This window comes from Aristolochia californica, unplaced genomic scaffold, assembly GCF_029961685.1.
Source record: "Aristolochia californica isolate CCGP_79_NKW_82.1479 unplaced genomic scaffold, dmAriCali1.0.hap1 SCAF_12, whole genome shotgun sequence".
NCBI lineage: Eukaryota > Viridiplantae > Streptophyta > Magnoliopsida > Piperales > Aristolochiaceae > Aristolochia > Aristolochia californica.
Genome location: NW_027181793.1, coordinates 22,783,004 through 22,810,418, shown reverse-complemented (window position 1 = coordinate 22,810,418; position 27,415 = coordinate 22,783,004). Strand labels below are relative to the sequence as shown.

The window sequence follows — 27,415 nt, the reverse complement described above, 5'->3', positions numbered from 1 at the left end:
TTTTTCTCCTTCCTCTCATTTTCTACGCCGTGTTGCTACTTTCCCATTGGGTGCATCAACCATCTGAGAGAATAATGTTGATTTTCCTCCCAGTCTCAACTGAAAGCTTCCACATTTGACAAGTTTAAGTTTCAATTGGATGTGTAGATTTTTTAAATTTTATTGGAGGCAAATGAATTAAATGTTCTTTCAATTGGAGATCGATGGAGGTAGGAATCCTTTTCAATTGATTAATGCTACCACCGGTCTAGCAATTTGTAGAGAAAAAAACAGAGATTGTTTTTGGTAATATTTGGAAAGGGAAAACCACCTTATTTGAAGTGAAAGTTGGTCGGCATGTGAGAAAAGGGAAAACTATGACCGCATGTGAGAAAGTCAGAGAGTGGTTGGAGCACACTGGGAATATGTCCGATGAAACGTAGATAGCCTCAAGAAAGGAGCTAGATTGAAGAGAAATGAGTGAGAAGAGAATGTGGATGGGAAAGGGAGTGAAAAGGGAAGAAATAGGGAGATTGAGCTAAGCTTCTCGTCTCCAAATCCAATGATGGATACTGTATCCTCTGTCACCCATTTTATACAAATCCTTCAGTAATACGTTTCATGGACTATTTCCATGAAACCATATATCTAACTAACCTGATAGATGAAAGTTTCCTTGATGTAATAACGAAGAGGAAGAAGCTTGTATCTGAGTCTAAGTTGAATAGTAGATGCCTAATCAATTCATGCTGGCAAAGAAAAGTTTTTTGAGCACCTGAGTCAAACACTTCCAGATCATTTCCCCGTTGTTGTTATCTTTCCATGACTCAACAGAGAAAGGAATCAAGATCCTTCAGGTTTCAACAAATAAAGACCAGACATACTGATTTAAGATCCATATTGGAGAAAAACATATAAGCATTTGGCAATGTTTGTCAAAATGTAGCAATGGCGGAGGATGCTATTCTTGTTTCTCAGCAGGCGTTAAACCAGATTAAAACCGATTTGGAAAATATCTGAGTAGGTCGCCTCGCTCGTCTTTCTTACAAGCGATACAAGACAGAATAAAGGAAACTTCTCGGCAATTGCTAGTTCCTGGGAAAGCTTCTCTCCACATCAAGAACCACAGGAAACAAAGATGATCCTGTTTTCAGCTGCCTTCTATGTGAAGGAAATGCTTCATTTGAGCTTATAAAAAAAGTCCCCACGCCTGCTGCTGCTGCTATAAATCCTCATTTTCTGATAATTCAAAGGAAGAAGCCGTGAAGTCGGAAGAGAAGAGCAGGACGAATATGTAACGCCCCCCCACCTTACCAGGACCCGGATATGTTCTACCACGTCCGACGACGCCACGAGGAGAGAGGCTTCCTCTACGCATGGTCAGTTCATTCTTTCTCTTTGGATTCGTCGATTTGCGTAAAAATGTATGGTAGGGAATCTATGCCTCACCGTGTAAAGTCATGAGGGGACAATCGAGATTTCTGGGTTGCTTTGCAGCTTAAAATTGGAGTAGCATATTAAAGAGTGAAGGAGTTAATTTTTCGGGTGGAAGGGAAAGTAGTCGTGAGACATTGTCGGCAAAGCAGATGGACTTTTTCACTTGTGTCTTGCAGCCTGTTCGCTGTGTTTTGCTACTTTTGCTGTTTCGAGACGTGCGAGTGCTGCTTGGACATTCTCTGCTGTTGTTGCCCTTAGATTCTCCCAGGAAGAATTCTATTAAAATTACGTTATCCTCTACTTTGGTTTTCTCTGTTCCGGTCGTCGTCGAGAGGCATAACAGAGACGTTAGTAAGATGGAGATCCAACTATCAAGAGTTCGATTGCCGTATTTAAGAATTGATTATCTCAACATAATGAACCCAGAAGAAGCAACAAGCCTAAGCACACCGGATCGTATCTATCTTTCGTTTATTAACTAAGAGCCCAAACTACGAGCCCAAACTACACAAGGGGGCTCCCAAAAGCCCAGAGCTTCAAAACCCCTGACGTGACGCGCCCTTTACTTACCTTCTAATTTATGCAGCTCTGGGTGTTTAGACAAACACAACACTGCATGTTTCTCAAGGTTCAAAACAAGAAACTATTGAATCAAATTTTTCATGGCTCGCTTTGTTTTATACACGGAGTGGTCAGAAAATGTAAACAGAGGCAATTGCTGTGAGAAGAGACGTCAGTAAGATGGAGACAAGGTTGACAGCATTGTTATCAAGAACATCAACACCTGATATTTTTCGCACTGTAGGCCCCCGTTTTCCTACTATCTGCAAAACAGATGAATGACATGAGAGAGAAGTCTGTGAAAGCAAGTTTCTATGAGTTAATTCTGTCAAGGACTACGAAGAAAATTTGATTGTGTAAATCGGCAAAGACGTTACTGTTGCATTTGAACAACATCTGCTAGTAGGAAATGAAATGTAATATGAATACACTGACTTGACAGTAACTGCAAATAACTAGTTTTTACATATCTTGAGCGCTTCAAAATGCACTCTTGAAGGCAATTTAAACTTATTATATCAAGTTTTAAGCTAGATAAGAAATAATGGGCATTCTACTTTCTGCACAATTCTTGTTTCTTTCCATCTGACAGAAGTATTAAGCATTTAAACTAACCCAGAACAAATTATGTGAGGAATGTGCTCGGGTAGATTAGACCTATAGCAAGTGAGGTAGCAAGAAGGCAATTCAAATCACGTATTTGACAACAACAGCAACAAAATCATTTAAACAGCAAAAATTCAAAAAGCCACTACTTTGCACAGATTGAGTGGTTTGGACTGATCTTCTTAGATGCAGGAGCACAAGCAACAAAATCCAAGGATAGCAAACCCGATTAGAAACACTAGAGTTGACTTAAATCCGTAATAAACAAAAATAACGTAACAATGATTCAGAAAAGAGTGGTTAAAAAACCCTTTAATTCAACAAACAAACAGTCCTCTATGCTAAGAAGCACTTTACCTTATTTCGAACCGTGCAAAAACCACTGAATTGTAGTGTTGCGCCCAAAAGAGAGTCAATCAAACTTCCACATAATCCTGCCACTGTAGCAAGGGGTAGCACCAATAGCTGCTTAATAGCAACATCACTGGTAGAACAACTTGCAGTGAGCAATCCAAAGAGCAGAGATGTTAGACCAATTACACTACCAGCTGCTGCTGCAGCCAAGAGTCCTGTTCTTGTAACCCCACCATTGGTACCTTTCCGAACAGGCTGCAACAAAATATCAAGAAAGTAACATTAAGGTTCCACAATTTCAAATCTCTAAAGTGGCAGTAGGAAATGTGCTAGTAATAAATTAAAAATTCAAAAGTTTAAACAGCAGTCAATTAATTGTAATTGCAAAGCACCACTTAAGACCTACAGACTAAGTCTCAAGAAATCCTAATGTTCCTAATTGTTGATCCAATTATGGCGTTTGACACTCCATTTGAGTATAAATAATGAAGGAGCTACCATGTTCCACACAAGATTTGATAAGAAACCTAATTGTGAGAGGTCCTTATCTTTTCTAAAAGTGAAGAAGAATTGAAAATGAGAGGTTAAGAGGGTTGGAATAAGAGAACGGGGAAGAAGAGAGAAGTAAAGTAGAGGAAGAGAAGGAGATAGAGAGAGATCTTGAAGGAAAATAGAGAAGAAGAGAGGAGAAAGAAGGAGGAGGTGCTAGGCACGAATTTGAGAGAGGGAAAGAAAGATTTGGAAAAGGATTGACTGATTTTTCTTTCAGCCAACACCCCTATTTATACCTTTTTCTATGCATTATTTGGAAAACTCTTCAATCAATTAGGGCTCCCTAATTACATAATTTAAGGAGAGATCCTAGGAGATTGAGATATTACGTCAATCTAAGAGAGATTGTAGTAATTTAAAAGATTGCATCAATGAAAGGAAAAATTCTTTCTATTCTAACAAGATTACTTTTTTTTACTCTTGAGCTCCTATTTTCTAGGATGTGGTACCACTTTCTAATTTTTGGGTGGTGCCACTTTCTATTTTTCTTTCTTCTTCTTATTTTCCTCTCATTCTCTTCTTCTTCGTTGGGGGTAATTTCGGATCTCTATCATTCTACCCCACTTGAGTATCAACCTTGTCCTCAAGGTTGAAAGTCGAGGAATCATAGAAGGAATTCATCATCACGTGTCCAAAATAGCACACCCTAGATTTTCTGGAAAACAAAATTAAATTGCCACTTTTACCCTTAAGGTGGCGCCCCTTAGATTTTGTAAAAAAAATAACCATCAAATTACAATTTATACCTGTCCCCTAGCTTTGTACATGCGTGTTTTTACATAAATTTGGGTTTTATCGGGATTGTACTAAAAACTACGTTGAGAAGATATAGAAATAACTAAACGGCTAAGCTAACCAAAGATAATACACACAGGAAAAAAAGATCTATAAATAGAAGGATAAACCAGATATCATTCCTCTGACAGAACTAAATGGATAAGATTGTCATAATAGACATCCAAAACTTCAACAATATAAAAAGAAAATACCAATTTGATTAATATGAAGAATGATAAGCACATGGTCTTCATAAGTAAAGCCACCAGAAGAAGAAAAAGTAGATACCTACCTTGAAGGTTGTGATCAGTCGAGGCTGCTCTTGGCTGAGCATCCCAAGTTCAGATGACCATGTATCTCCATTGCAGCAGGCATAGTGTCCAATAATTCCACCAACAAGGGCAGTTATAAATGCAGACTCCTTAGAGTTCAGGCACTGGTCTTTCCAGTCGGTCAATATTCCAACAGTAAGCACCAAGACAGATGCAATTCCACTGTTAGCCAGAACCTGCAACCTGTTTACAACAAAGTCCACATTCTTAATAAAAGAAGGAAATTTTTAGAAGGCTTAAAATCCATTGAAAATATAACAGCATCAACAAGTGCTAAAGATGTCCAATCAAATACCAACAAATTTTAATCGCTTCCTCTTATGTCGTTAATTACTGTTGACAAAATGGATTGAATCTTTTTCTCATTGGAGGGGAGAATAAGGGGTTCCAGTGTGAGGTCTTCTGCACTGATCTCACCGGCATAAGGGGTTCAACATATAAACTAAATTGTTGAGAAACTATGCTGAAACATTCTGCATTGCTACTACCAAGTTCACAGAGCCGTCACCTCTGCCAGATACCCTCAGAAGGTCATGTGGAACCATCTAACCGATATAAATGAATTTGTTCGTTCCTTCAATAAAGAAATCCACAAACAAAAAATTTAAAAGAGAAGCAAAGAGAAGAAACAAAAAGAAATTCAACGTGAAAACGAGTAATTGCCAAAAAAAAAAAAGAGAAATTGCAAAGTTTGGCATCATGATACATCATTCTTCAGCGTAAGAATAAATATCTTAAATACGTTGCATGACAATTTGTTACTAGTGCGCCTCCTATTAAAAGTAAAACCAGGAGTATACACTAACAAGAACAAGTTTGAACAGCACACGGGTTGTAGAGGCTTGACACAGATACGTGTATAGGTTGAAGAAAGAACAAAAAAAATCTTAACCGAGATAAGAAAATATTTATATATATATAGGGAAGGTAGTTCCAGAAAAACCAAACGTGAAAACAGAAATCCAAAAAGGAATCTCACCAGTTCCTCTGCCCACCGTCTTTAAAATCTGCATCGATAGCCTTCTTCTTCTCCTCGCCAACCTTCGTAAGCTTCGAAGAAGTGAAGAAGAAAACAAGAAGCAGAGCTCCGAACCTGCCGATGAGATCAAAACAAAAAAAATCCCAGATTCCAGTTTATCACTGACGATACTGAATCGGAACAGGAAAACACAAAAGAAACTCTATATAGACATGCGAAGAAAACAAAAATTGAAGTAAAAGAAAAAATTCGCACCTGAAGCCAGCAGCTATATGGATGACCATGACAACAAAGCCCATAAAAGCTCCGGATCGATCGAGAGATTTCTTTCTGAAAGATCTAAAAGCGATCAGAAATGCGACGAAGACTGAAAGCAAAACACGAATCTGTAGATTCTCCATATCCTTCTCTTCTTCTCCAGTCTGGTTGGCGGGGAGAAGAAGACCATAAATAGAGCAGCCGATGCGACGTTTGAATCAGATAATTTCATTCTATAAAGTACTGCGAGTGGGTGCGAGAAGGCAACAGGTACAGCGTGCAATCGAATCAAAATTTCTAAAGCCTTTAAGAGTAGAACAACTCGTCAAACCAATTAATAAAAAAAACCAGACATCAAACATGGCTGCTAAGAAAATTGCCAAACCCTAATAAACCTGGGAAAGGAGGCAAGAAAAAAATTACACTACGACGGTCGTCAACTTCATTATTAAAAATATATTTTTTAAATAATATTGATCATAAAATCATTCAATTCGTTTTGATATTTATGTGAACAATTTTCGTACAACTATTGTAGATACTCTCCAGATTTTAAATAAATACAGACAAAGTATAGCTACTTTTCTCAATGAAGCAAAAGCATGTCTGAATATAGGATCTATAAGGTTTTAACCAAATCTCCTCCTTCCCCTTCCTCTTCCTCTCCCTCCTCTTCCACTGAACTCTCTTCTACCATCAGATTTCCCTTCTTCAGCTCTCCCAAAGTTGAACATGTTCATTCGTATCTGTTCTGCATCTGATCCTGGACCCCTTCTCACCTGAAAAAAAGGTTCAGGACAAAACTATATAAAAATATAAATTAATTTCTAATTACACTCTTTCAAATGAAAAATGAAACCCTTGTGCTGACATTGCATTCTTCCATATCCAGTTGGTTCTGTAGCCGCCAAGCAAGCTCCTCGTCCTGGCTGGTATCAGCAAAATTTGCATTTGCTACCGTCTTCGTGCCTCCTTTTCTCTTTTCCCATTCATCCAAAGTGAAAACCACAGGATCTTCCGGTTTTCCCTTTCCCTTGTATTTAGGACCTCTGGACTGCTTGCCATCCCGATGGGATTGACTCATTTTCTGAAGAAGCTTTTGTGCGGCAGCTTGGTTTTGAACAGGAAGAGCTTCAGCCACTAATTATTACATGGCAGTCAATATCAGAATATTGTTAGAAAAATAATAAAAGAAATAGAATATTAATATAAGTCCCATTTTAGCATAGAAAATAAGTAGACAATCATATAAAAAATAAGAAAGTTCATATATGTCCCACTATAGCCTTAAATATTAAAAGCTAATACATCTGAAATACCAAGAAGCAAACAAAGGAGCCCTTACTGAACGCCAACAGAGGTCAACCATTTACCTTCTTTAGGCCTAGATTCTAGAGTTGATTTTTCCTCCCCTTTGCCACTTACAGAAGCTGTTGTGGACTTATCTTCCATCTTATCACTCATCTGTCTCTGGCTGGAAGATTCATTCAATTTGACTAGTGTAGCAGCTGTAGATGTTGAAGTTGATTCAAGATCTGCAAGTCGCCAACTGATCAAAATAAATAAGCATGCTTCTTTTGATAAAACAAGAAGTCTTATGGGATCTATAAAGCAGCAAATAGAAGAATGACAATTACACTTCTTTATTTCAACATCCCAGATACTTCAAGCTTAACTAAAATCTAAATAAGATATAAAGTAGCAAATAGAAAAATGACAATAATGATACATTTCTTTATTTCAACAGTCCAGATACTTCAAGTTTAACTAAAAGCTTAAACATATGAATGCAACAAATAGTCATTAATTTACTAATTGCCACAAACAATGATTAAACAAAAAATTGCAAATTGCTTTCTTTGCCAGAGACATGACATCAGTTATTTCAGTACTCCTACAATGACCAACATGGACTAATACACCTTCATCTGAAATTAGTTTAGCTTTTTGTTGGGTTAAGTCCAGCTCCATCCAAAAATGACTAACCATGTAGGAGGTCTATTGTTCAACCTTATAATTCATTCACTTCTCTTAAGATTTCTCAATGTGGGACTTTTTCCCACTTCACTCCCCCTCATGCCCGGGCTTACATGTAATGTTTATGCGCTCTAGCTTGGAGGGGAGTGTTAAAGTTGTTAGGATTAAAGGTAATTTGGTCATTTTACATACTTGGTTTTCTCCTCTAGGGTATAGGAGAGTATTTGCCATCTAGTTACAAAGTGTAGGGTTCAATTTTCAGGTTTATAATGATGTGTATGATAGGAGATATAAGTAATTGAGTCCAGAGGGGCACTTATATCATTTTACTAAGTTTTCACTTAGGTGACCTATTTAATAAAGAGGGAGGTCGAATTTTGACCTCTGAAAAGTGTGCAGCACTTTGCAGCACTCCTGGAATTCTTTTTCTCTCTTCTTTCTTCTGTCTCTCTTCTTTATTTTCTCAATATCTCTTATTTTTTACACTTTTGAATACCAAAACGTAATATATATATGTATCAGGCAAGACAATAAACCAAAAGCTATAGCGTTTTGGCCTATTTTTGCTGGCTATACTGTATAGCAGGTGCAGTTAGCCCCAGATCCATACTCAGCTAAGAGTTGTTCAGTAAAGCTTTATAGGAAAAAAAATTAATAAAGAAATTTTCATTTAGTAGCCCCTCACTGTCTAGATCAAGCTGTCTATCCTTAACTAATAACTCAATAGCTTGCTAAGGTTATATTGTAACCACATATCGACTCCACTTATTCCTTAATTAGGATCTCTAAAAGATTTAAAAAGTGGAAGGACAGCAAGGCATCAAAGAGGGAAGAATGCTAAGCTTTGGTCTCTACAAAAGGGAAGAATTCTAAAGCATACCAATTCAGGTAAAAAAAAAAGGTTAAAAATTAAAAAGGGAGATAAAAACAATAAGAATAAATAGAAAAAGGCTGATAGTGAAGGGAGAAGCCAAACCAAACCATCATCATCATCATCATCATCAGAGAGAGAGAGAGAGAGAGAGATTTCAAGTTTGTTTCATTTAACAAACAGAAACAATTCTAAAGATCTCATATCATCTACTAATAAAACCCTAGATTCTAACTTAATGACAACAAAACCAATATAATTTTTTAAATGCTTCTACATTTGTTAGCCGAATTGCAATAAAGTTCCAATGCCAAATTACAATTCGGACGAACTTGTGTGATAGCTGCTGATAATCTTGAAAAGAGTGTCTTGAAGAATTAGTTTAAATTTAATTTGTCCTTTTTCCTAGGAAGTTTTCCAGGCTGTCTAGGTAGTTAGGAGACAAGTCTCTTAGATCTGAATAGAGATTTTTGAACGCCTACAAAAATAAGTATTGTGAAGTTAGGTCCAAGGCCCATCCCAAAATAACTAGCCAATTTAGGAAGCCTTTTTCCCAACTAATAAACTCAAGATCTTAATACTCACTAATTTATGTGGGACTATTCCTTAACACTCCCCCTCACGTGTAAACCCTCTTTTGTGGCTCTACAAGTGGATAATTTGGGTGGAGGCCCACATATGTGTACCTACTCTGATACCATGTGAAGTTAGGTCCAAGGCCCATCCCAAAATGACTAATCAACTAATAAACTCAAGATCTTTGTACTTACTAATCCATGTGGGACTATTTGTTAACAAGTATAACAGAGGTTTAAAACACATGCTATTTGCACCATGAAGTAAAACCTTTACTGCAACTCTTCTTCAATCTTTCATGTAATACTTCCTTCAAGTCTATGGTACCAAGTTGTGGAGGAAGGCCCACTTAGTTAGGTTTGTACTCTTCTCCCTATATTTTAATAGTTTATACATCCTTACTCAAAAAAAAAAAAAAAAAAAAAAAGTCTATGGTACTAAAACAACATCTTTTACAATCTATTCCTTAGGGCAGGATTGACTTCTGCAATAAAACTTGACTCATCCTCGCCTGATAAAAGAGTTCTGTTCACAGATTAACATTTCTTTGAATTGAATATTCTTTCCGGTTCCTGTAGCATAAGTACAACAAAAGAGAAAGTAGAAGACCCTGGACTAAAATAATGAACAATCCCTTTTTGACCTTTTACCATGATGATGAGGTCTTGATTTCAAGTCTCATCAGGATAAGGGATTCCAATATTCAAAAATTAAAAACATTAAATTAAAAAAAAAAACTTTAACCAAGAGCATCTATTGTTTTACCTAACAATTACTAGGTAGCAAATCACTGAGATAAATAATTGGCCACTTTGTCTGAGTATGTCATTCACTGAGACGATAGGTTTAGTACTCTTATCCCTTCTTCCCTTTGTGAAATAAAGATTTGGTATTTAAGAAGCCAACACACACAAGCCTTGCAGCAATTTTACCTATTATAAACAAAAAAATAAATAAAGGACAAACAAATGTTACTTATGATAGAAGATAGATGATCAGTGACAACATGTTACGTCCTTGCCAACATGCCCAAAATTTAGCTGATAAAATGTGGAACAAAAGGCTATCAAGTCTACCAAGTAGTAGGTTGGCCAACTTCTGTCTATGCGGCATAAGATACTACCATGATGCTGTGCAAAGTGTAAAACAGCTAATCCTTTAGGCAGGTTTGACTCCAAATCAGATAGCATTTTTCAACTTTTTAACAACTCCCCCTCATGTACTAGGTAACTCTCTCCTAGGTTTCCCCACCCTAATTCCTAATATTCAAATATGCGAGAGTTTTGACCTCTATAAAATACCTAATCCTGAGCTACAAGGCTCTTGATGAGAAGCTAGAGTCATTCTGCACCTAAATCCATCCAGTCATTTGTATCATAGTTAACATCTAGAGTTGGGTCATCTGATTCTGCTGAACCTCCATCAATATATTGTTGAACACTAGTATTCAAATAATCTGTTGAGCAAGATGATTGTTGTTGGATCTGTTAGGAATTAAACGCCCTAATTCCAAACTAACGAGAACAATAATAATAATCGCGGAAGAAAGGAAAAACAAGCACGAAAACAAACAACAAGATTTATACAGGTTCGCCTCAAGGTGAGACTACGTCTTGTCTTCCACCGTTGCAGTAATCCACTATGAAGATGAAATACTTTCCAAGAGAAAGCGCACACTTACCGGTGTTTCTCTCTAACCTATTGGGCTACAACTCGAGATGCTCCTCGGATTAAGATGATAAAACCCTAATAGCGGCGCCCCTCAATTATAAAAAGAAAATTAGGGCAACCGTGATACAAGAGTAAAATTCCCAAATTACCCTTAATGAAACAACAATCAATATATTGTGGATCGGAACTTAACAGGATCATCCTAATTCCACATATTCTTACTTTGTCAATCTGCAGAATGACCAGAATCTAGTCGAACATTGTTGAATCTGCAAACCATTTCTATGAAGTACTTAGTTGTGTCTGAATTAAGCAAGTTGTTGATAACGAGGAATTTATGGTAACCAAGCTTAAATTTCTACTTGATGATGCTATGCCAAAAAGTTTGCTTCAGGAGGTTGCATCAAAGACATTCTAATATATGGAATACAACTTCAGATCTATTAAACATAAGAAGAACAACCTTGTGATTGTGTTTTATGGGGGAGATCATCCGCATAGGCAAAAAATAGAACTTTCTTTTTAATGGAAACTAGAACCATTTTAAAAACTTTAGTTAATCACTATGGTTCTGATAGGTGGATGGATGAGCTAATTCATCTGCAAAAGACAGACCCACCATGAAAATTAAAGCAGATTGTTGTGGTTCTGACCAGTAGATCTGAGGAGGTTGATCCATCCATTGCATCAACTAGAGATAATTTTGAAGCATTTAACAAACGCAAAATCATAATTGTTAAAACAAACATCAAGAAAAGATACAAAGAACTTTTGGAAGATTGTATAGGTGCCTTAACTTGAATATGATAGGAAGGGATAATCAAGATGAAACATGCTCTTTTCTTTTTTTCTTTTTTTTTCTTTTTTTGAGAAAAGAAGCTTTCATAAAGCCTATTATTTTCTTTTAAATGAAACACTATTATCTTAACCATAAATCATGAGAGGAATGGTATCTTCAGGTGTTTTTAGAGACATCTAAACAGGGCTGCTGGGAGGAAAAACATGATAACTTCTTTGGTTTCAAGGGGAAGGCTCCAACTAGGAACACCAGGGCAAATACTGGAAAATTTTATGGATGAAAGTACTGTGCAGTTCAAGGTAATGTCTAAGGATATTCTTTACCTTCAATTTGCTTCGCTTTAAGTTCTCAGGCAATGAACCAATTTGCCCATATGAGTTAGAAATTTGATCATACTTACTCTTGAACTGAAGCTTTCTTTCAAATGAATATGATTCCAGTAAGAAATTGTCTCCAATAAGGTGAAGCTATATTTTTTTGATACAATTTTTAAAACCATTATGCTTTCACTAGTTCAAACATACAACTTGTACATCCACATAACTTTTTTTTCCACTGACCGCTTCAAATGTACAGCAGCAAAGTACTTATCACCAGCATCACCTTGTAATATATTTTTTAAACATTATTAGGTAGCCAAAGAGGTAGGAGGCAGAAAATGAACAACATTCACACAGGCCAGAAGAGAGGATGTCTTTTTAAAGTTCATATAAAGGGGCACTAGAAGGATCAATATGAGGAACAAAAGGTGAGATGTAGTTTCTAGACCGAAAATTTTCTAAATTTCTTTGACCGTGGAAAAGACATCAGGGAATTCCCTCAATGTTTAGGAAATCAGGTGTATGCGCATCATTTCTGGATGCACCCCAACAAAATCAATAGAGTTTCAGGAAACATGCATCCTTGAACCTATGAGCATAAATCCATATTTTTAAACCAGGGATAAATTTTTGCAGAAGAGTTCCAAATGTTAATCATGAGTAGAAGAGAAGAGCGTATCATCAATTTATTGGAGCATGAGAGAACAATGGAATGAAGATATGTAATTACTTTTTACCGCTAGAAGGATGCACTACCATGTGCAATTGTATCTTATAACAAAGCACAGTCTTCAGGTACTTCCAATATATACAACTCCTATGTTGACCAAATGAATTTCTAACAGGTAAGGCCATGGCTAAACAACCGAGGAAAAACCAGCAGTTGTATAAAAAATTAGAACACATAATTTTCTCTAGGATTTTGTCCAAACAATGGACCATGGCCTAATATGGAGACATACAATACTATCAAGATTTTAATCTTTTACAGGAAAAGATAACAGGCAGATATGTTTAAAAATTGATTCACTAAAGCCTATCATTACATGGAGAGCATATGCTGAACATGGAATATGTAGGTAATCCTGATAAAGTTAAAACTTGTTTGAGATACTGACTAGAGGAAATGTTTCGCAGATTGGGAGAATTGATTTGAAGCTTCTCAAACTGTGGAGGACCACCATCATCATCAATAGTTTTCGGTAGCCTTAATGATGAGCGAGCAAAACCAGAATATTTCTGATTCACTTCCCACTCTTCATAAAGAGTTTGGACAACACCTCCCAGTACAGTTAAAGTTACGGAATCCAAACATACTATGCCGCTATGTATTGGAGTTTTGTGTTGCAACAGAACCTACAACATATATTGGTTCAAAACAATAGGGTTACAAATATGTAATTAGTAGACAAAAATTTACTCAAAAATTAGTACATTCAGTTTTGAAATATTGGTAGGTCATCAGTCTGAGGAAGAATGGCAAGATAAAGAAGTGGAGATAATAAAAATAAGAAAAAAGTTTCTTAAGAGACTACATGGATCGAACAATCAGCTATCATGACAAATATAAACAATGAAAATAAAGGGAGCAGTATCTAACTTTTGATCTAATAGTTTCCACCTATTCTGCAGATGTTTACATTTCTTCACTTTTCATGGGCAATCCTTGTTCCAAGTCCATGGCTAGGAACTTGTAAAACATGTGAAGTTTGCCAAACTGAACTTGTTCTCAGTGAACTGGATAAATTTACCAATTAAAAGAACAACATAATTGATATTCCCACCATTCTGTCCCAATGATAACTTACAAGAGTTCTGACTGATAGCCAATTTAGGAAATACTAACCTTGGTACGTGAATAAATATACATATAATTTCATAGAAAAATTGCATTTATTTGAAATGACAAAATACATCCACCCATTTGAGAGTGGCTCACCTTAGTGCCAGGAACAATCACATCTGTTATAGAAGGTATTGTTTTGTACTCGATAGCAATTACTTCTGAGTGCCCATCTGTTAGACTGAAACGCAGGAGACGATTTCGATGCTGGAAACTATTAACAGCCACCTCAACGCTGCTCTGAGAGATGTCTCTCACGGAAGCCACCTGTTTATACGAGAGAGAGAGAGAGAGAGAGAGGAGTCAAAGTGGAGATTCATCCAACAAATGGAGATCGTTCACCAAATTGCACATGTTAGACATGCAAATGACACTGCACTGATAAAATTTAAACCTACAGAGAACGAACTTTTATACACAACTTATGAAAAAATAATTTATCCAACCTAACAGAACTTCTATCTCTAAGCCCAATCCAAAAAGGTTGATTTTAACTACTCAGACAAACAGCTAAGTGGGAGAAGAATTCAGCTCATTACAAGAAGATGACAGCCACCAGACGCTCAAGTTATCCAACAACTCCAAACTTCAAAGACAAAAACACGAAAACCCGAAAACTTGAAAATAAAGTAGTAGGTAGAAAAAGAGAACAGAAGCCTACTCGCCTGAAGGATTTTGGGACCTTGGAGATAGGAAGACTTCTTTATGACAGAGAGATCAGGTAGTGATACGCCTCCTATGTCTCTTAAATCCATGTTCAGAAGCTCCTGTTCAATCAAATCCACAGAAGCCATTTTATCTTTTCCATCAGGCTTTATTGATTCAATCATAGAACGAATCTCATCAACGTCTCTGAAACACCATCCTTTACAAACCAAAGTTTCAATGATAGGTCTAGAAGGAGAGGCGTTCTCCATCAGCTGCTCGTTTTGCTGTGCTGAAATCCGGTATTGGAAGTTTGAGATTTGGAGTTGGAGCTACTACAAGTAAAAAACCATACGCACTGCGGCACTGGGTCGCCTGATTCGATTATCGGATAATACGCCGCGGTAGAACGTTACCGGGTTGTAATAATGGTTTTTCGACCCTCGACTCAGACCGACCAAGGACATACTTTTGAGCTAGTTTTTCTACTCCCTCAATTGACTTGGATCGAATTTGGAACTGAAGTAGCCAAATCGAAAAGTGGATTACGTTTATTGAAATCCAAACCCAAACTGAGTCATTGAAAAATCCAATCCCATGATAAACTTTTCCAAGTGACGCAAAGCCTTCAGGGGCGCAGATCACAGATTTTATGCTTGTTGCCACTTCCCACTATCCTCAGTTCCTCGCAATTAGATGAAACACAGAGATAAGGAAAAGAATTGCTTTCATTACATATACTTTTTTAAGGCGGATACAACGAGCTTACAATGTACATATTAAACCGCTACCAAGGCGACTTTCTTCAATGGATTAGAATAGGACTTTCTTTAATGGATTAGACTTACACTTGCTGCAGAAAAAAAAAATTATAAATATATAGCATTAACCAGCTAACAAACAGGGCGATCAGATACCCAAGATGGGATTCCTTTCTTCATCGATCTCCACAACAAGAAGCCGCTCTGGATCCGAACCCATAGGACCCTCGGAGTAAAGGGTTGGAAGATATGCTTTGTATGCCGGCATATACCGTGAAACAAAATCCCGCACCTGCAGAAAGAAGAAACAGTATCAAACACTCCCCTGATACTGATCAATTGTTATGCTTCACACTTGACTGAAGATTTGAAGCATCACACAAATTTATCAAAAACACGAAGGTTGGTTCCGGCAATTTTAAAAAAGTGTTAATGAACTAAAACAAGCAGAGACAAAACAGTAGAGGAATAACTCACCTCCTCTTTTGACATACCAGCCTTGCCATCTGCTATCATGGCTAGCTCTCCCTACAAATCCATGCGCAGGATCCAGTAAGTGTGTGATATATCGGTCGTAAACGTTCGGGGAAACACACAAACTAGGATGATTTGCAATGATTATTTTCTATAAATAACAGCATACCTGCAATCTCCATTCATAAACGCAACTGGTATCTTTAATCTTTACAACGAGCCATGCCTCAACAAACTTGTCCCACGCTTCAAAATAAGCTTCAAGGTTCTTGTTTACAACCTCCAGCTGCACAAATCATTTATACTTGAATAAAACTGTTCCCATGAGGAAAAACAGGTTCATATGCACATAAATAGTACAAGTAGACATTGTCAAGTTTCAATGCCTAACCTGTGGATCAACTGTTTTGACCACTTCATTTGGAAGAGGTTTAAAACCAAGCATCCATCCTTCGAAAAGAATAACCTAAAAAAGAAGTCCAATTAGATAACTGCTGAATACAATGGTTTCCATCATTACCAACTCAACTAAAAAGGTCCTTACATTGAGTGGCCCTTTAACTTTGGGCCATGTAGAAGAACTAGCCCTGTCACCTCTTCCACCATAAGCAGACTGCGCATAAGTGACAAATTCATCAGTACGCAATTTTTAGAGTCATGACTAAAAGGAAAGTTTAATAGGTGTTGTGTTGGCTTACTTTGTTGTATCGTGGAATTTTCATCTTCATGCCTGCACGTTATAGCTGCACTGGTAAGCATCTATATGGGGGGACACCCAATAATAACACGATTCAGTAAAAAAGAAAATAAGGAAAATTACCTTCTTTAGTTAGCTTGGTTAAAGCAGTCAGCGTTTCTATTGAGAATGGCAGATCATGGGTCCCTGCATTTCCACGGAACTGGACAAACATCGGAACAAATCACTATGATATGCCCATCAAAATAGAAAGTTTTGAAGACTTCTCAAATTAGTAACTAGGAAAATGATATCATTTAAGTTGAAAATACCTCTAAGAGTGAGTTTCCTGGGTTTTCACTTCTAACTCTAGCCTGCATTTAATATGAAACGTCAACCAATAGAAAATAAAGAATGAGAAAGAGAATCACAGCAAGCAATCGTCATTATAAATTACCTGATCCTCTGCAGTCAAATAGAAATCATCGATAGACAAAGTTGCAGAATTCCTGGAAGTAGTACACAAACATGTCAGGAAACGTATTAGGAGCTCTCCAGAAGTGTCTAGATGAAGCAGACATTTTAATGGTGGTTGCAATAGCTTTACCTGCCCAATGCTCGGAAAATATAATCTAGAGCAAAGACTAGAGTGGTCTTTCCACTCCCTTGAGGAGCACTGACCCCAATCTGCAGCAGATAGAAATTTCAAGAGGATTAATGTTTGAAGAGTTAGTGGATCTAGCAAATCAAATTCTGATTTTGTAAACATAAAATATAGTATAATTACAAAATGAAGTTAAAATGAGGTGATTCACACAGAGCAGTACATACCACTAAAGGAGGGACTTCCTCACTGTCTTTAAACAATGACTGGTGGTGTAATATCTGATCTTCACACCAGATATACACGGGTGTGTAATAGTGGTAAATCCTTACTTTCTCCTCCTCACTCAATTGCAGCTCATTCATCATAAACAATCTACACAGGACCGCACCACACTCTAGCCACTTTTCTATAGAGGACTCCACCATTTCAGGAGTCAGACCCAATTTCTCAATCAGTGGGCCTGCACATATGAAATTGAAGAGGTCTGCAACAGTGGAAACCACAGCTGGAGTTGTTGAAAATACCGAGTTCAATTGCCTAGACCTGCATCCACTGCCAGAGACTCTGTCATAGTTTATGGATGTATCTTGCATCCAAGAACTATGGCTCGAAGAGAGCATTGCTGAAACCAAAAAGAAAAATTCCTCATCAGCTTCCAAATTCAACAGAGATATTAAAATTAGTATCAAGAATTCAAACACCTATCAAATTCCATAGCCAGTTAGAGAGAATGCTAGTGAAAAAGTTAAAGAACTTTCCACACGCCATTATCTTGTGATAGATCATCTCTAACTCGAAGAATTAGCACAGCAGAGGGTAAAATGTCAGGAAGCAAGATAATATACGTAGACACTAGATGGTATTTTTTTTTCCACTGAGAAACCCTAACCATAACTGATGTTTACCTTACCAACTGACTGGGAGCTTAAGATGTCTTGAAGTTATATAACTGATAAACCAATAACACCCTGAGATTTCCTCTGAAGTTTGTCCAACTGATTAGCTTTAAAACCAAATGTCTACTGGGTCATCCATATGTTGGACATGGTGAAATTGGATTTCACAACCTAGATATGTCAATGCCCCAGACTAACATCCTGATTAACGTAATGTTTAGTCTGAAACAAGTGATAGAGCAGCAGTTTTTTTTTTTTTTTTTTTTTGTGTTTGTTAAAAAATAAACGCAGATGCAAACTGATAAATGAGAAGAATTTAAAATTATAGAAGTCAAGAAATAGGAGTACCACTTAGGCTCTTAATACTATTTTAGCTAATTTGACCAGTTAAAAACATCTTAAAATTCAGGAAATAAGAAAGAACACAGATTTCCCAGATCGTTTTGCTATACCAAATTTCCATAATAAAAACGGAAATACAAAAATTCGAATGACAGCTTACATGGACAATAAATAGGCGAGGTTCAGCTAGAGGGGAAGGCAAGAAAATGAATTTCCATATTTTAAACTAAGGGAGCGGATGCATTGCCATAAGGTTTTAAAAGAAGAAAGACAAGTTAAACCGAAATAGAAAATAAGAGCAAGCAGACCATTCAAATTCCAGCCATATTGCCGAACTAACCCGCGGTCCTGTGATTAGATTATTAAAAATGACAAAACACGAATAACCAAACATGAATAATTCTCCAGAGAGTAAACTACTCCAAGGATTCATAATGAGATAGTTTCTACACCAATCAGGGAATCAATCGAATAGGCAACGAATTTCCAATAGAAAGAGCAAGGCACAAATCAACTGAGATATAATGTCAAAAAGAGGGGGGCTCAGATTTATCCTTACCAAGTTTTGCTGCTTGGGTAGGCATTTGGGAGAGAAGGAAAGTGGACGACGAAGGAACTGTAGAGATATTCCAACTGGAAAGGATGGTGAAAGGAGGGAAAGGGGAGTTGAATTTATAGAGAGAAACGGAAGGAGGGGGCGGGTGAGACCCGTGGGGGTAGGCTAAGACGCTCAATATCGTCATCCTCCTTGCTTGGAAACTTCTTCTGCCTGCTGGTTACCCGTATCTCGGCTGCGTGTAAAATTTATACGAAGCGCTCGACGTTTAAGCCGTACGGAGGTTCTTACTTCTTCCGCAGCAACTGTCTCCAGATATCCAGACTCCATAAATTCCTAGTTTTTTTTTTTTTTTTTTTTTTCAGGTCGCTGTTTTCTTTGATCAGATAACCCGAAAAAAACTGACTGCGCTTACATAAACCTCCCACCGCCATTTCCTGCTGTTGCTGCCGTCGCTCCCAATTGACGAAATTGACGAGTGCCACAACAGAAGACGGGCGGCCTCGGGCCTCATTCGCTGCCGAGGGGCTCATGTGCGTTGCGAATCTCTGGGACAGGGCTGATGAGTGGTGGGTGGGCCTTTCTTTGTTCTTGTCGGCGTTCTTTCGTCTTTCAAAGGTGAGCTCACAAAAATCTCCGTCTCGATTGACGGGACATTCGAGCAGATATCGTAGATATTTGCTGGCCATGATTCATTCAGATTTTTGGTTATATTACATGTTTCTAAAGTCTTACAGTGGCTTTTATTTTTGGCACGAGGAAAAGGAACTCACCCTAGTTTGTACCTGTTTTTCTTTTTTATAAAAATTAAATGGTTTATTTATATTATTAATTTATAATAATAATAATAATAAATATTTTTTGCTTGATCTTCATACTTTAGCTTGGTTCCAATCAAAAGGGAATTAACAAGTGTAATTTGAGTAAATAATATTTTCATAAAAAAATTATGTTAACGAATAGGATCACAAATTAACAAGTCGATTTGTTATATTTAACTAACCTTATTTCAAATTTGAGTTGAAATTAAATAATTATTATTCTTAAAAGTAGTTAATAAAATGAGATAATAATTAATTATTTTTAAAAATAATAATTATTATTTTATTTATTTTCTTTCCTATGGGATGGATGAGGTGAGAAGAAGCCAAACAAGGCCTTCCAAGCTATCGAGGTTGGTATGAAGCAGAACAAATAAAAACACGAGTCTGACACGGATTCGATGTGGCAGGCCTGTTATGGATAACGACCGACGAAGCCAATCTCTTCGCTTTCAGCCTTTCAGCCTCCCTGTCCGGACATGTTTCAAGTGGCATAAACGAGATCAAATTCACAGTTTGCTCTCTGTTGATCAGCCATTAAAAGCAAGCAGCATCTTATAAATATCGAATTAAAAATGATTTCTTCTTCTTGTCGCGTAAAGGACAAGCAACTACTTGCGATTTGCGAGAGAGACATCGGACACGACGTCTGCGGCCTCTGCAAGTCGATGCAAAAGACAATTTTCTCAAGTCGGGAGATCGGGTCAAACAAGACTGCAGCAACAAAGAGGGGAAAGGGTCGATGATCACGCTAGGCAATTTGCTGGATTCAGTACGGAATTCCGTAAACAACGACAAGGATTAGCAATGAAAGATCAAGAGAGCGACATGTGGTTTCTCCTGGAGATAACAGTAATGGAGATTGTTAAGAACCGTAAGCGTCACCTTCTGCTGCTGTCAATGGACGTGGAACAGGTAATCCAACTTGTATGTAAATTATTCACGAAACCTCGAAATCTGACCCTAATGGTGGCGAGGGGGCGTGCGTTAACCACCCTAAGGTTCTGGAATTATCCTGTCAGTCTAATAAAATAAATAAAGATGACAACATAAGCTCATTTTTCAATTAATGAACTTTATCAAGGAAGAGATAAGGTCCACCCCTGTGTTTTTTCTGTAATTTCTCTGATCAAACTGGTTCATGCGCCAGTCAAGGAACGTTCCCCCACGCAACATTCATACACTCAACCGATCGTCAGCCCATTTTTTTCTGATCCCACAAAATTTTTGATCCAGTAGATGGATCAACCCCAAACCAGAACTAATAAAACTACATGAGCCTCCAAGTGATTGCTTAAAAACCTGAAGTACAAGATATTATAGAAATTTTCACTTGAGCAAGAGTCAAGAAAACGAATCAAAGTCAAAGTCGAGGTACATTACCTTCAAAGAGTTACATCTCTTGTTTAACTACAATGTGATCAATTTATCAGCTATCAACTTTACAATGGCCAAAAGAGCTTGAAATAACTTAGCCACTTTGGCATGTTAACTTCAAACTGACTGACGGCTCTATTCCTCTTTAAACATAGCATGTTACATTTTGGGTTTTGAAGAACCAAAACCTCATAAAATAAAAAATAAAGGCTACAACAACGACAGTTGGACTCTAAGAAATACAAGGGAAAGAAAACATCTTTGATAGAGATCAGGTCGGAACTCTTGGAAGAACAACTAGATCTGAAGCAGTTTTGGTGAAGTCAAAGATGCCACACACTTGAACTGTGAACATGGCAATAGATATAAAAACGGACAAGAGTAAGCATTCCACCAACTAATATAAAAGTTTATTTAAGCATGATGACACTACAGCTTCAAATCAGTTAATTACATTATTAAACTTATCACTCCAGTCAAAAAAAGTTTACCTTTTCTTGCCTATACTTTTCACGTATGGCATTCAAAAGACAGCTTTTGGAATTCAACTGCAAGTCTTGCATATCGAGAACAGTAGACTTCAGATCAGCAGACCTGTAATCAGTGTAGTGCTCCAACGTTGAATTCTGCATGTAAATATACCAACGAAATCCATACCAGATTAGATTTGGAAAGGCACTGTGACTTACAAGATTATAACAACAGTCAGAAATAAATACAGACCCATGGATGGTCAGACTGATCAAGCGTCCATCTGGCAAGGAACACAGCTGAAGCTGCTATTATGGAAGGAAGGAACTTCAGGAAACCATATTCAATCAGTGTAAGTTCAGAGAGATAGTTAGCTAAGAACTCCAATTCAGGACTTGGAACCTACAAAAGACAGAGTAATCGACCTCAAATAGGTTAGTGTCTCAGTAAAGAATTTTACATGATCTTAACCTTGGATATTTCAACAGTTGGATTTAATTGCAACCCGTCAAAGGTGCTACAAAAACCAGTAGTCCTTACATCATAAGAAGCCTGAGCTGCTCGAAGAAATCTCCTGCAAACGAAATTCATAAAAGGTTTACTTTAGCCACTTAATTGATATGCATTAATTTTAAAAAAAAAAAAAAAAAACTCTCCAATGGTCTTTGTTTCACCTGAGAAATGTTTTGATAGTTGGTGTGGATAAGTAAAAGCCCATCAAGTTCAGCATATGCCTTTCCATTTTCAACACCTCGTCTTTTGTGCAAGTGTTGTCAGTGATGAAGCAGAATTCTTCAACTCGAGGAGCACATATTTCTTCATACTTACTGAAAACAATTACAAAAGTTACGCCAATTTCAGCAGATTAAATCAAAGAAGAGACTCGCTACAAAATCATTCAATTGTTACCTTTTTCCCTCTAAAAAGAAAAGGAAAAAACAGTTTTAGTACAAGGAAATGCTTACGAGGCAATCAACATGCAAGTTATGCCAAGCAGTTGGAGCTTTTGTCTCTCGATGCAATTCTTTGAAAGAAACCGGTCAATGAGGCATACTGTCAAATAAAGTGTATCTGGAGCAAGCTTATACTCCTCAGAAACCTAACGCCAAAGACATGACATCAGTAACACATTCATTTTACTAAAAGGGTTCAAGAGTCAAATATGCAGGAAACTTTCACATTCAATTTGACCTAACGGAAAAAGATACCATATTCCAATGCTTCACACTTGAGTAGGTAAAGAAAGTCAGCTTATATAATACCTTGGAGACATCCAATTTTTTTTGGAAATAACCTAGAGAAAAGATGCTACACAATAATATATAAATGCAGAATTTCATCAAAGCAATCTTATGTCACCTAATATGCAGTAACTATGTCAAATATTTAATATGTTGTCTAATACCACATGAACAGGATTACATTTAAAATAAAAAAGCAGATAATCTGAATTGTGTTCACTTATTAATATAGTTAAGCATCGTTTCCTTCAGAAAATTAAAAATTAATGAGTCAATAATAAATGCAATTATCATTTCCTTCAGAAAACAATAAGCTTTCAGATTGGAGACATATTCCCCATGTACATAAGGTTTTCACTTTTTCCAGAATGCTATTTTCAATAACAAATGCATGTCATTTCATAATTTATGTAATAAAATTGATTTCACAGTTTGTGTTATTCCAGATGCTGCATTCACAAAATAATAACAGCAATAGCTATAGCATAACAACTAAACCTAAAATTACAGATCTGTATAAGCACTCAATATTTCAAAATCTAACTATCAGAGATTCAGATTCCAACACATGGGCCATAAAAAAAAGGAGATAAAGAGGAGAAAAAGAAGAAGAGAAAGAAAATGCTTCACATAAATTGATAAGCAGAGAGGATTACGGGTAAATTGGCTGGGTACAAGGTCTAAATCTAAGAATGCAACTAAGACCCTATTAAGTTTTAGAGTGGCCACCAAGTAACCTGTAAAGACTGTTGTATGATTTGGGAATTAAAATAAAATAAAAAACACTGAAAGTGAAAAAAATGACAAACCACAAACCTCCACAAGCCAATCAATAAGAATCGCACGCATACTCTGAGTGATATCTCGCTGCAGCACTTCCATGAAATTGGAGCAAGGCCTTTGCATGAGCTGAGGAAACAAAATTACAGATTTTCAACCATTTCACCCAGTTACCAAAAAGGTCAAAGATCATACAAAGGATTGACAAAATACATAAGGAAGGAGTTCAGTCTAGACAAACAAATGCTATTATAGGAAGCAGTGACCTGTATTAAAGCATAGTATTGTAGGTCTGTTTCTATAAATGTGCATTATTTATGTGACAATAAATAAGGGGGAAATATTAATTCCGGGTATTACATGAAATGATTCCTTCATACCAACCTCTTGAACACGCAAGTATGTATATATATCTGCAGTGTAGAGGCTGCACATCTGAGGATTCTTCGTATCAGAATCAATATCTACAAATTTACGATCCTTTGTACACTCAAGGTTCTCACAAAACTTCCATCCAACTGCATTTGTAAGGCAAAAAGGTATCACATGAGCAATCCAGATATTTTCTTTTCTTCAAAAAGTGGCCCATGTATTAAAGAAAACAATTTAACCCACTGAGATACTCATTCTAGAAATCCCTTAAAAGGAATTCTGCTAGCAAAATTATTTTATAAACTAAAAATATTGAAAAAAGCTCGGCTTTTAGTGCCTGCGGTTACTAACTTGGATAGATGTAGTGAAAGATAGTGACGATAGTATGTGAATAAGAAGACAACATGAAAGCATAACTCAAACCTCTTTTTGCAATACTCAATGAAGAAGGTGGTCTGGAACTTTGTGTTTCAAGGAAAGGATCAGATAGAGCAAAAGTTGTTTTATTCATCCCATTAAAAATACTATCTGTATTTTGTTGGACTGGTAGGTCTTCAGATTTTTCAGATATTCTGGTATCCTGTAACTTTAATGTCCCCATTTCCCATATTTCTTCAGCCATTTCTGTTTTTCCTTCCACATGGACCTCTGTGGTTTTTGCAGAAGCAACTGGGATCACCTTTGATTCCTTCTTACCAGTACTCAGTTTAACTTTTCTGCTGCTTTTAGTCTGAAAGCATAACCAAGTTCCCAAGTTGTTATTCATTCATTTGACTCATGGGAAATCTGTCATTTAACTTTAAACTGGAAAAATCAAACATGCTTATGAGAGAAAAGCCTCTTAACCTGCAATTTTGTTGCACTGATGCAGCTGTTATATGAACTCTGGCTGCAGATATTACTGACATCCCTTAGGACTGCCCTCCTTTTATTTTGGAATGATGTTGTGGGAGCACTATATCTATTTTCATCTGATGCTGCTGCCCTTTTAGAATTCCCTCGCAGGACCCTCACCTGATCTTGTTTAGCTGGAGGTGGTCTCGGGGGAAGAGCACCACCCACTGAGCTACATGCTGCAGCTCGCGCTCGGGTTATACGAACAATAGGCCCTCTGTTAGCCGGAAATGCTATGTTTTCCTTCATTATATTGGACTCACTGAAGGACTAACCGATGCAATGGTCTTAGCTGGAACCAATCATCTAACCTGAAAATCCATGAGTCAATGAATATCATACAAAACATTCAAGCTAGCAGATCACCACTTGAACAATACTCATGAAGACATTGAAGGGTATGCTTTTCTAAGCCCCATGTTAGCTTAAACAAGTACACATTGATGAGAATAAAATTGGATGAGGTAATCACATTCTCATCCCTATGGCTTCATCAGCCAACAAAGGAAATTTAACTGGTAGTGTTTTGACTTGCAAGAAATTCAACCCCTCATCTCAAACTTAAAACCCAAAAATAAAACCATTATAAAAAATCACTTCATTAAAAATTTAGCTGTCACAAAATTTCAAAATATTCTCTCGCTACCTTCCATAGGTGGGTTTTTATATTTAATGGCAATTTCATCATTCCATAGGAAAAGGAGACTAGACAACAAGGTATTAGACTCATACAGTGCATAATCTTTTACCCCTTCAAAGACAGCTATACTTGATACAAGGAATCTTTCTGTAACAGGGAATTCATGAAACTGAAACCATTTGCAAGGAACTCAGACTTTTCCTCAGAGGATGTCAAATATTTGTTCATTTCATGGTTTAGCAAACTTTCAACCAGTTCTAAGATTCTATGTCCAGAAGGATCAAAGAAAAGCATTAGATGCAAGAACCTGAAGCAAATGAAGAACGTGCATTAGCTGTTTCTTTTTTCTTTAACGCATGCATGCCAAGACAGAATCTTTTCCCTGCCATGAATAATGGTGGACATTTTATTATGGCGTAGTTGGCATGCTAGTTCCAATGATCCATTGCGCACCTACATCTACCTTTCCTTGTGACATGTTGTTGAGTTATTCATAAATTTGATCAGATGGGGCTTACATTTTGTCAGATAACATGTTGAGGGAATGGCCATCCAGCAGGATAAGCCCATACTTAACATTGAACTTCTCAAGAAGACCACTATTTTCAAAATTCATGTGCCTGATAAATTGAGAACTTCTAGAAGCATTCTTTTGTCATAATGTGTTTGCGCTATTACCAGAGCTACTCCATATCTTATACAGCCAAATAATAATAATAATAATAATAATAATAATAATAATAATAATAATAAAACAAAAACAAAATCAAAGAATCTTGTATAAAGAATTAACATCCCAGAAACAGACAATTCTGGGGCACCTATTGACTGTCCCGATTGATGATATCCCACTAACTTTGTTCAATGCACAGATTAACGAGACAACAAAAGAACTTCGATAAAATATGCTAGAAATTTAACGATCTGCCAAAAAAAACATAAACAAAAAAAAAAAAGCACCGTACTAAGGAAACAGATGCAGAAAATAATTTTATCAACTTCAAATAAGAAAATTATTAAACCCACCGGCTTCAAAACCGACAAAATGCATCTTTCCATGCCACGAAAAAAAGGAAGCCAACTAAAAAAGTTTTTAAAAAATAAAGAACTGCAGAGAACAAAAGGAAAGCTCGCATCTCACCCATCCTACTGGATTACATTCATCAAATAGCTCCAGCCAACACTAAAAGGTTAAAAAATGCCAATCGAAAGTGCATTGGAGAAACAAACCCAAGGAATTTTTTTTTAAAATGAATAATAACCCATAAAACAAAATGCAAGAGAAACCATCTGTATTACGGATCCCCGCCCCTCAAAACGTTAAAAATTTCAACATTCCAAAATATCTGAAAATCAAACTATTAAAGACATCAATCAATAGCAACACATGATCCGAGATAACGAACATTAAAGGAAGAAAAAAAGAAGAAAAATTCTGGAGAATAAAACTCGAATACGCACTAACCTCTCTCTGCATTCCGAGCTAGATGGCCGGAACGGGAGAAAGGGATTTCGCCCAGACGGCCATGCGAGCGAGACTGAGAGTGAGGAAGAAACCGCTCCTTAAAATAAACGGAGCGTGAGCGGGACGGCATACAGTTCAAATCAAATTTCGCAACAAAAAAAAAAAAAACTAGGGAAAATTATGTCTCATAAATTGACCCTAAAATTACAATAACCTCCTCATGTCCGGACGAATTGTCAAACATCGCAATCCAAACGGATTACCCAAACTACCCCCACTATTTCAAAAAGTCCTTTCGCGATACTAGGCGCAACTCCTGATTGAAAACTTTCAAAGTGGAGGACAGTTGTGTCTTTCCACTCTCCTCTGCCTGCTTTTGCGTAATCACTTTCAGGTTGAAATTTTGAAGTGAAGGCCCCATTTCCAGCCAGTCGAACAAATCCTGGCCCTTGAGTTGAAAGTTCAAACAACAGAAGAGCGTCGCGATGAAGGGTGATTTGGACAT

General features: G+C 37.0%; 4 protein-coding genes across 5 annotated transcripts; all 4 read right to left on the bottom strand.

The window, feature by feature from the left end:
• Positions 1 to 1,843: 1,843 nt before the first annotated feature.
• Positions 1,844 to 6,187, bottom strand: LOC137946398 (protein PGR). The gene is made up of 5 exons (XM_068792673.1): positions 5,833 to 6,187; positions 5,578 to 5,691; positions 4,559 to 4,781; positions 2,941 to 3,192; positions 1,844 to 2,240 (listed from the first exon to the last, which is right to left on the bottom strand). The coding sequence occupies exons 1-5, from the start codon at positions 5,976 to 5,978 to the stop codon at positions 2,109 to 2,111; spliced, it is 867 nt and encodes a 288-aa protein (XP_068648774.1). The 5' UTR covers positions 5,979 to 6,187; the 3' UTR covers positions 1,844 to 2,108.
• A 158-nt stretch (positions 6,188 to 6,345) lies between these two features.
• LOC137946397 (uncharacterized) lies at positions 6,346 to 15,043 on the bottom strand. 2 transcript variants are annotated; one of them, XM_068792672.1, is made up of 7 exons: positions 14,768 to 15,042; positions 14,558 to 14,659; positions 13,989 to 14,159; positions 13,168 to 13,405; positions 7,209 to 7,370; positions 6,707 to 6,975; positions 6,346 to 6,614 (listed from the first exon to the last, which is right to left on the bottom strand). In XM_068792672.1, the coding sequence occupies exons 1-7, from the start codon at positions 14,807 to 14,809 to the stop codon at positions 6,465 to 6,467; spliced, it is 1,134 nt and encodes a 377-aa protein (XP_068648773.1). In that variant the 5' UTR covers positions 14,810 to 15,042; the 3' UTR covers positions 6,346 to 6,464. The 2 variants fall into 2 exon arrangements, with proteins under 2 accessions (XP_068648773.1, XP_068648772.1); XM_068792671.1 differs by having other exon boundaries at positions 14,558 to 15,043.
• A 204-nt stretch (positions 15,044 to 15,247) lies between these two features.
• LOC137945388 (D-glycerate 3-kinase, chloroplastic-like) lies at positions 15,248 to 19,459 on the bottom strand. Its single transcript, XM_068791258.1, has 12 exons — positions 18,853 to 19,459; positions 17,280 to 17,677; positions 17,056 to 17,135; positions 16,906 to 16,957; positions 16,781 to 16,822; positions 16,593 to 16,671; positions 16,471 to 16,502; positions 16,317 to 16,385; positions 16,164 to 16,238; positions 15,942 to 16,058; positions 15,776 to 15,826; positions 15,248 to 15,590 (listed from the first exon to the last, which is right to left on the bottom strand). Exons 1-12 carry the CDS (start codon positions 19,034 to 19,036, stop codon positions 15,447 to 15,449), a joined length of 1,323 nt encoding a protein of 440 aa, XP_068647359.1. The 5' UTR covers positions 19,037 to 19,459; the 3' UTR covers positions 15,248 to 15,446.
• Positions 19,460 to 20,964: 1,505 nt separating this feature from the next.
• LOC137945387 (cyclin-A2-1-like) lies at positions 20,965 to 27,006 on the bottom strand. Its single transcript, XM_068791257.1, has 11 exons — positions 26,911 to 27,006; positions 24,758 to 25,116; positions 24,335 to 24,641; positions 23,924 to 24,057; positions 23,576 to 23,668; positions 22,484 to 22,617; positions 22,193 to 22,345; positions 22,059 to 22,092; positions 21,771 to 21,920; positions 21,539 to 21,673; positions 20,965 to 21,392 (listed from the first exon to the last, which is right to left on the bottom strand). Exons 2-11 carry the CDS (start codon positions 25,052 to 25,054, stop codon positions 21,345 to 21,347), a joined length of 1,485 nt encoding a protein of 494 aa, XP_068647358.1. The 5' UTR covers positions 25,055 to 25,116; positions 26,911 to 27,006; the 3' UTR covers positions 20,965 to 21,344.
• Positions 27,007 to 27,415: the final 409 nt, after the last annotated feature.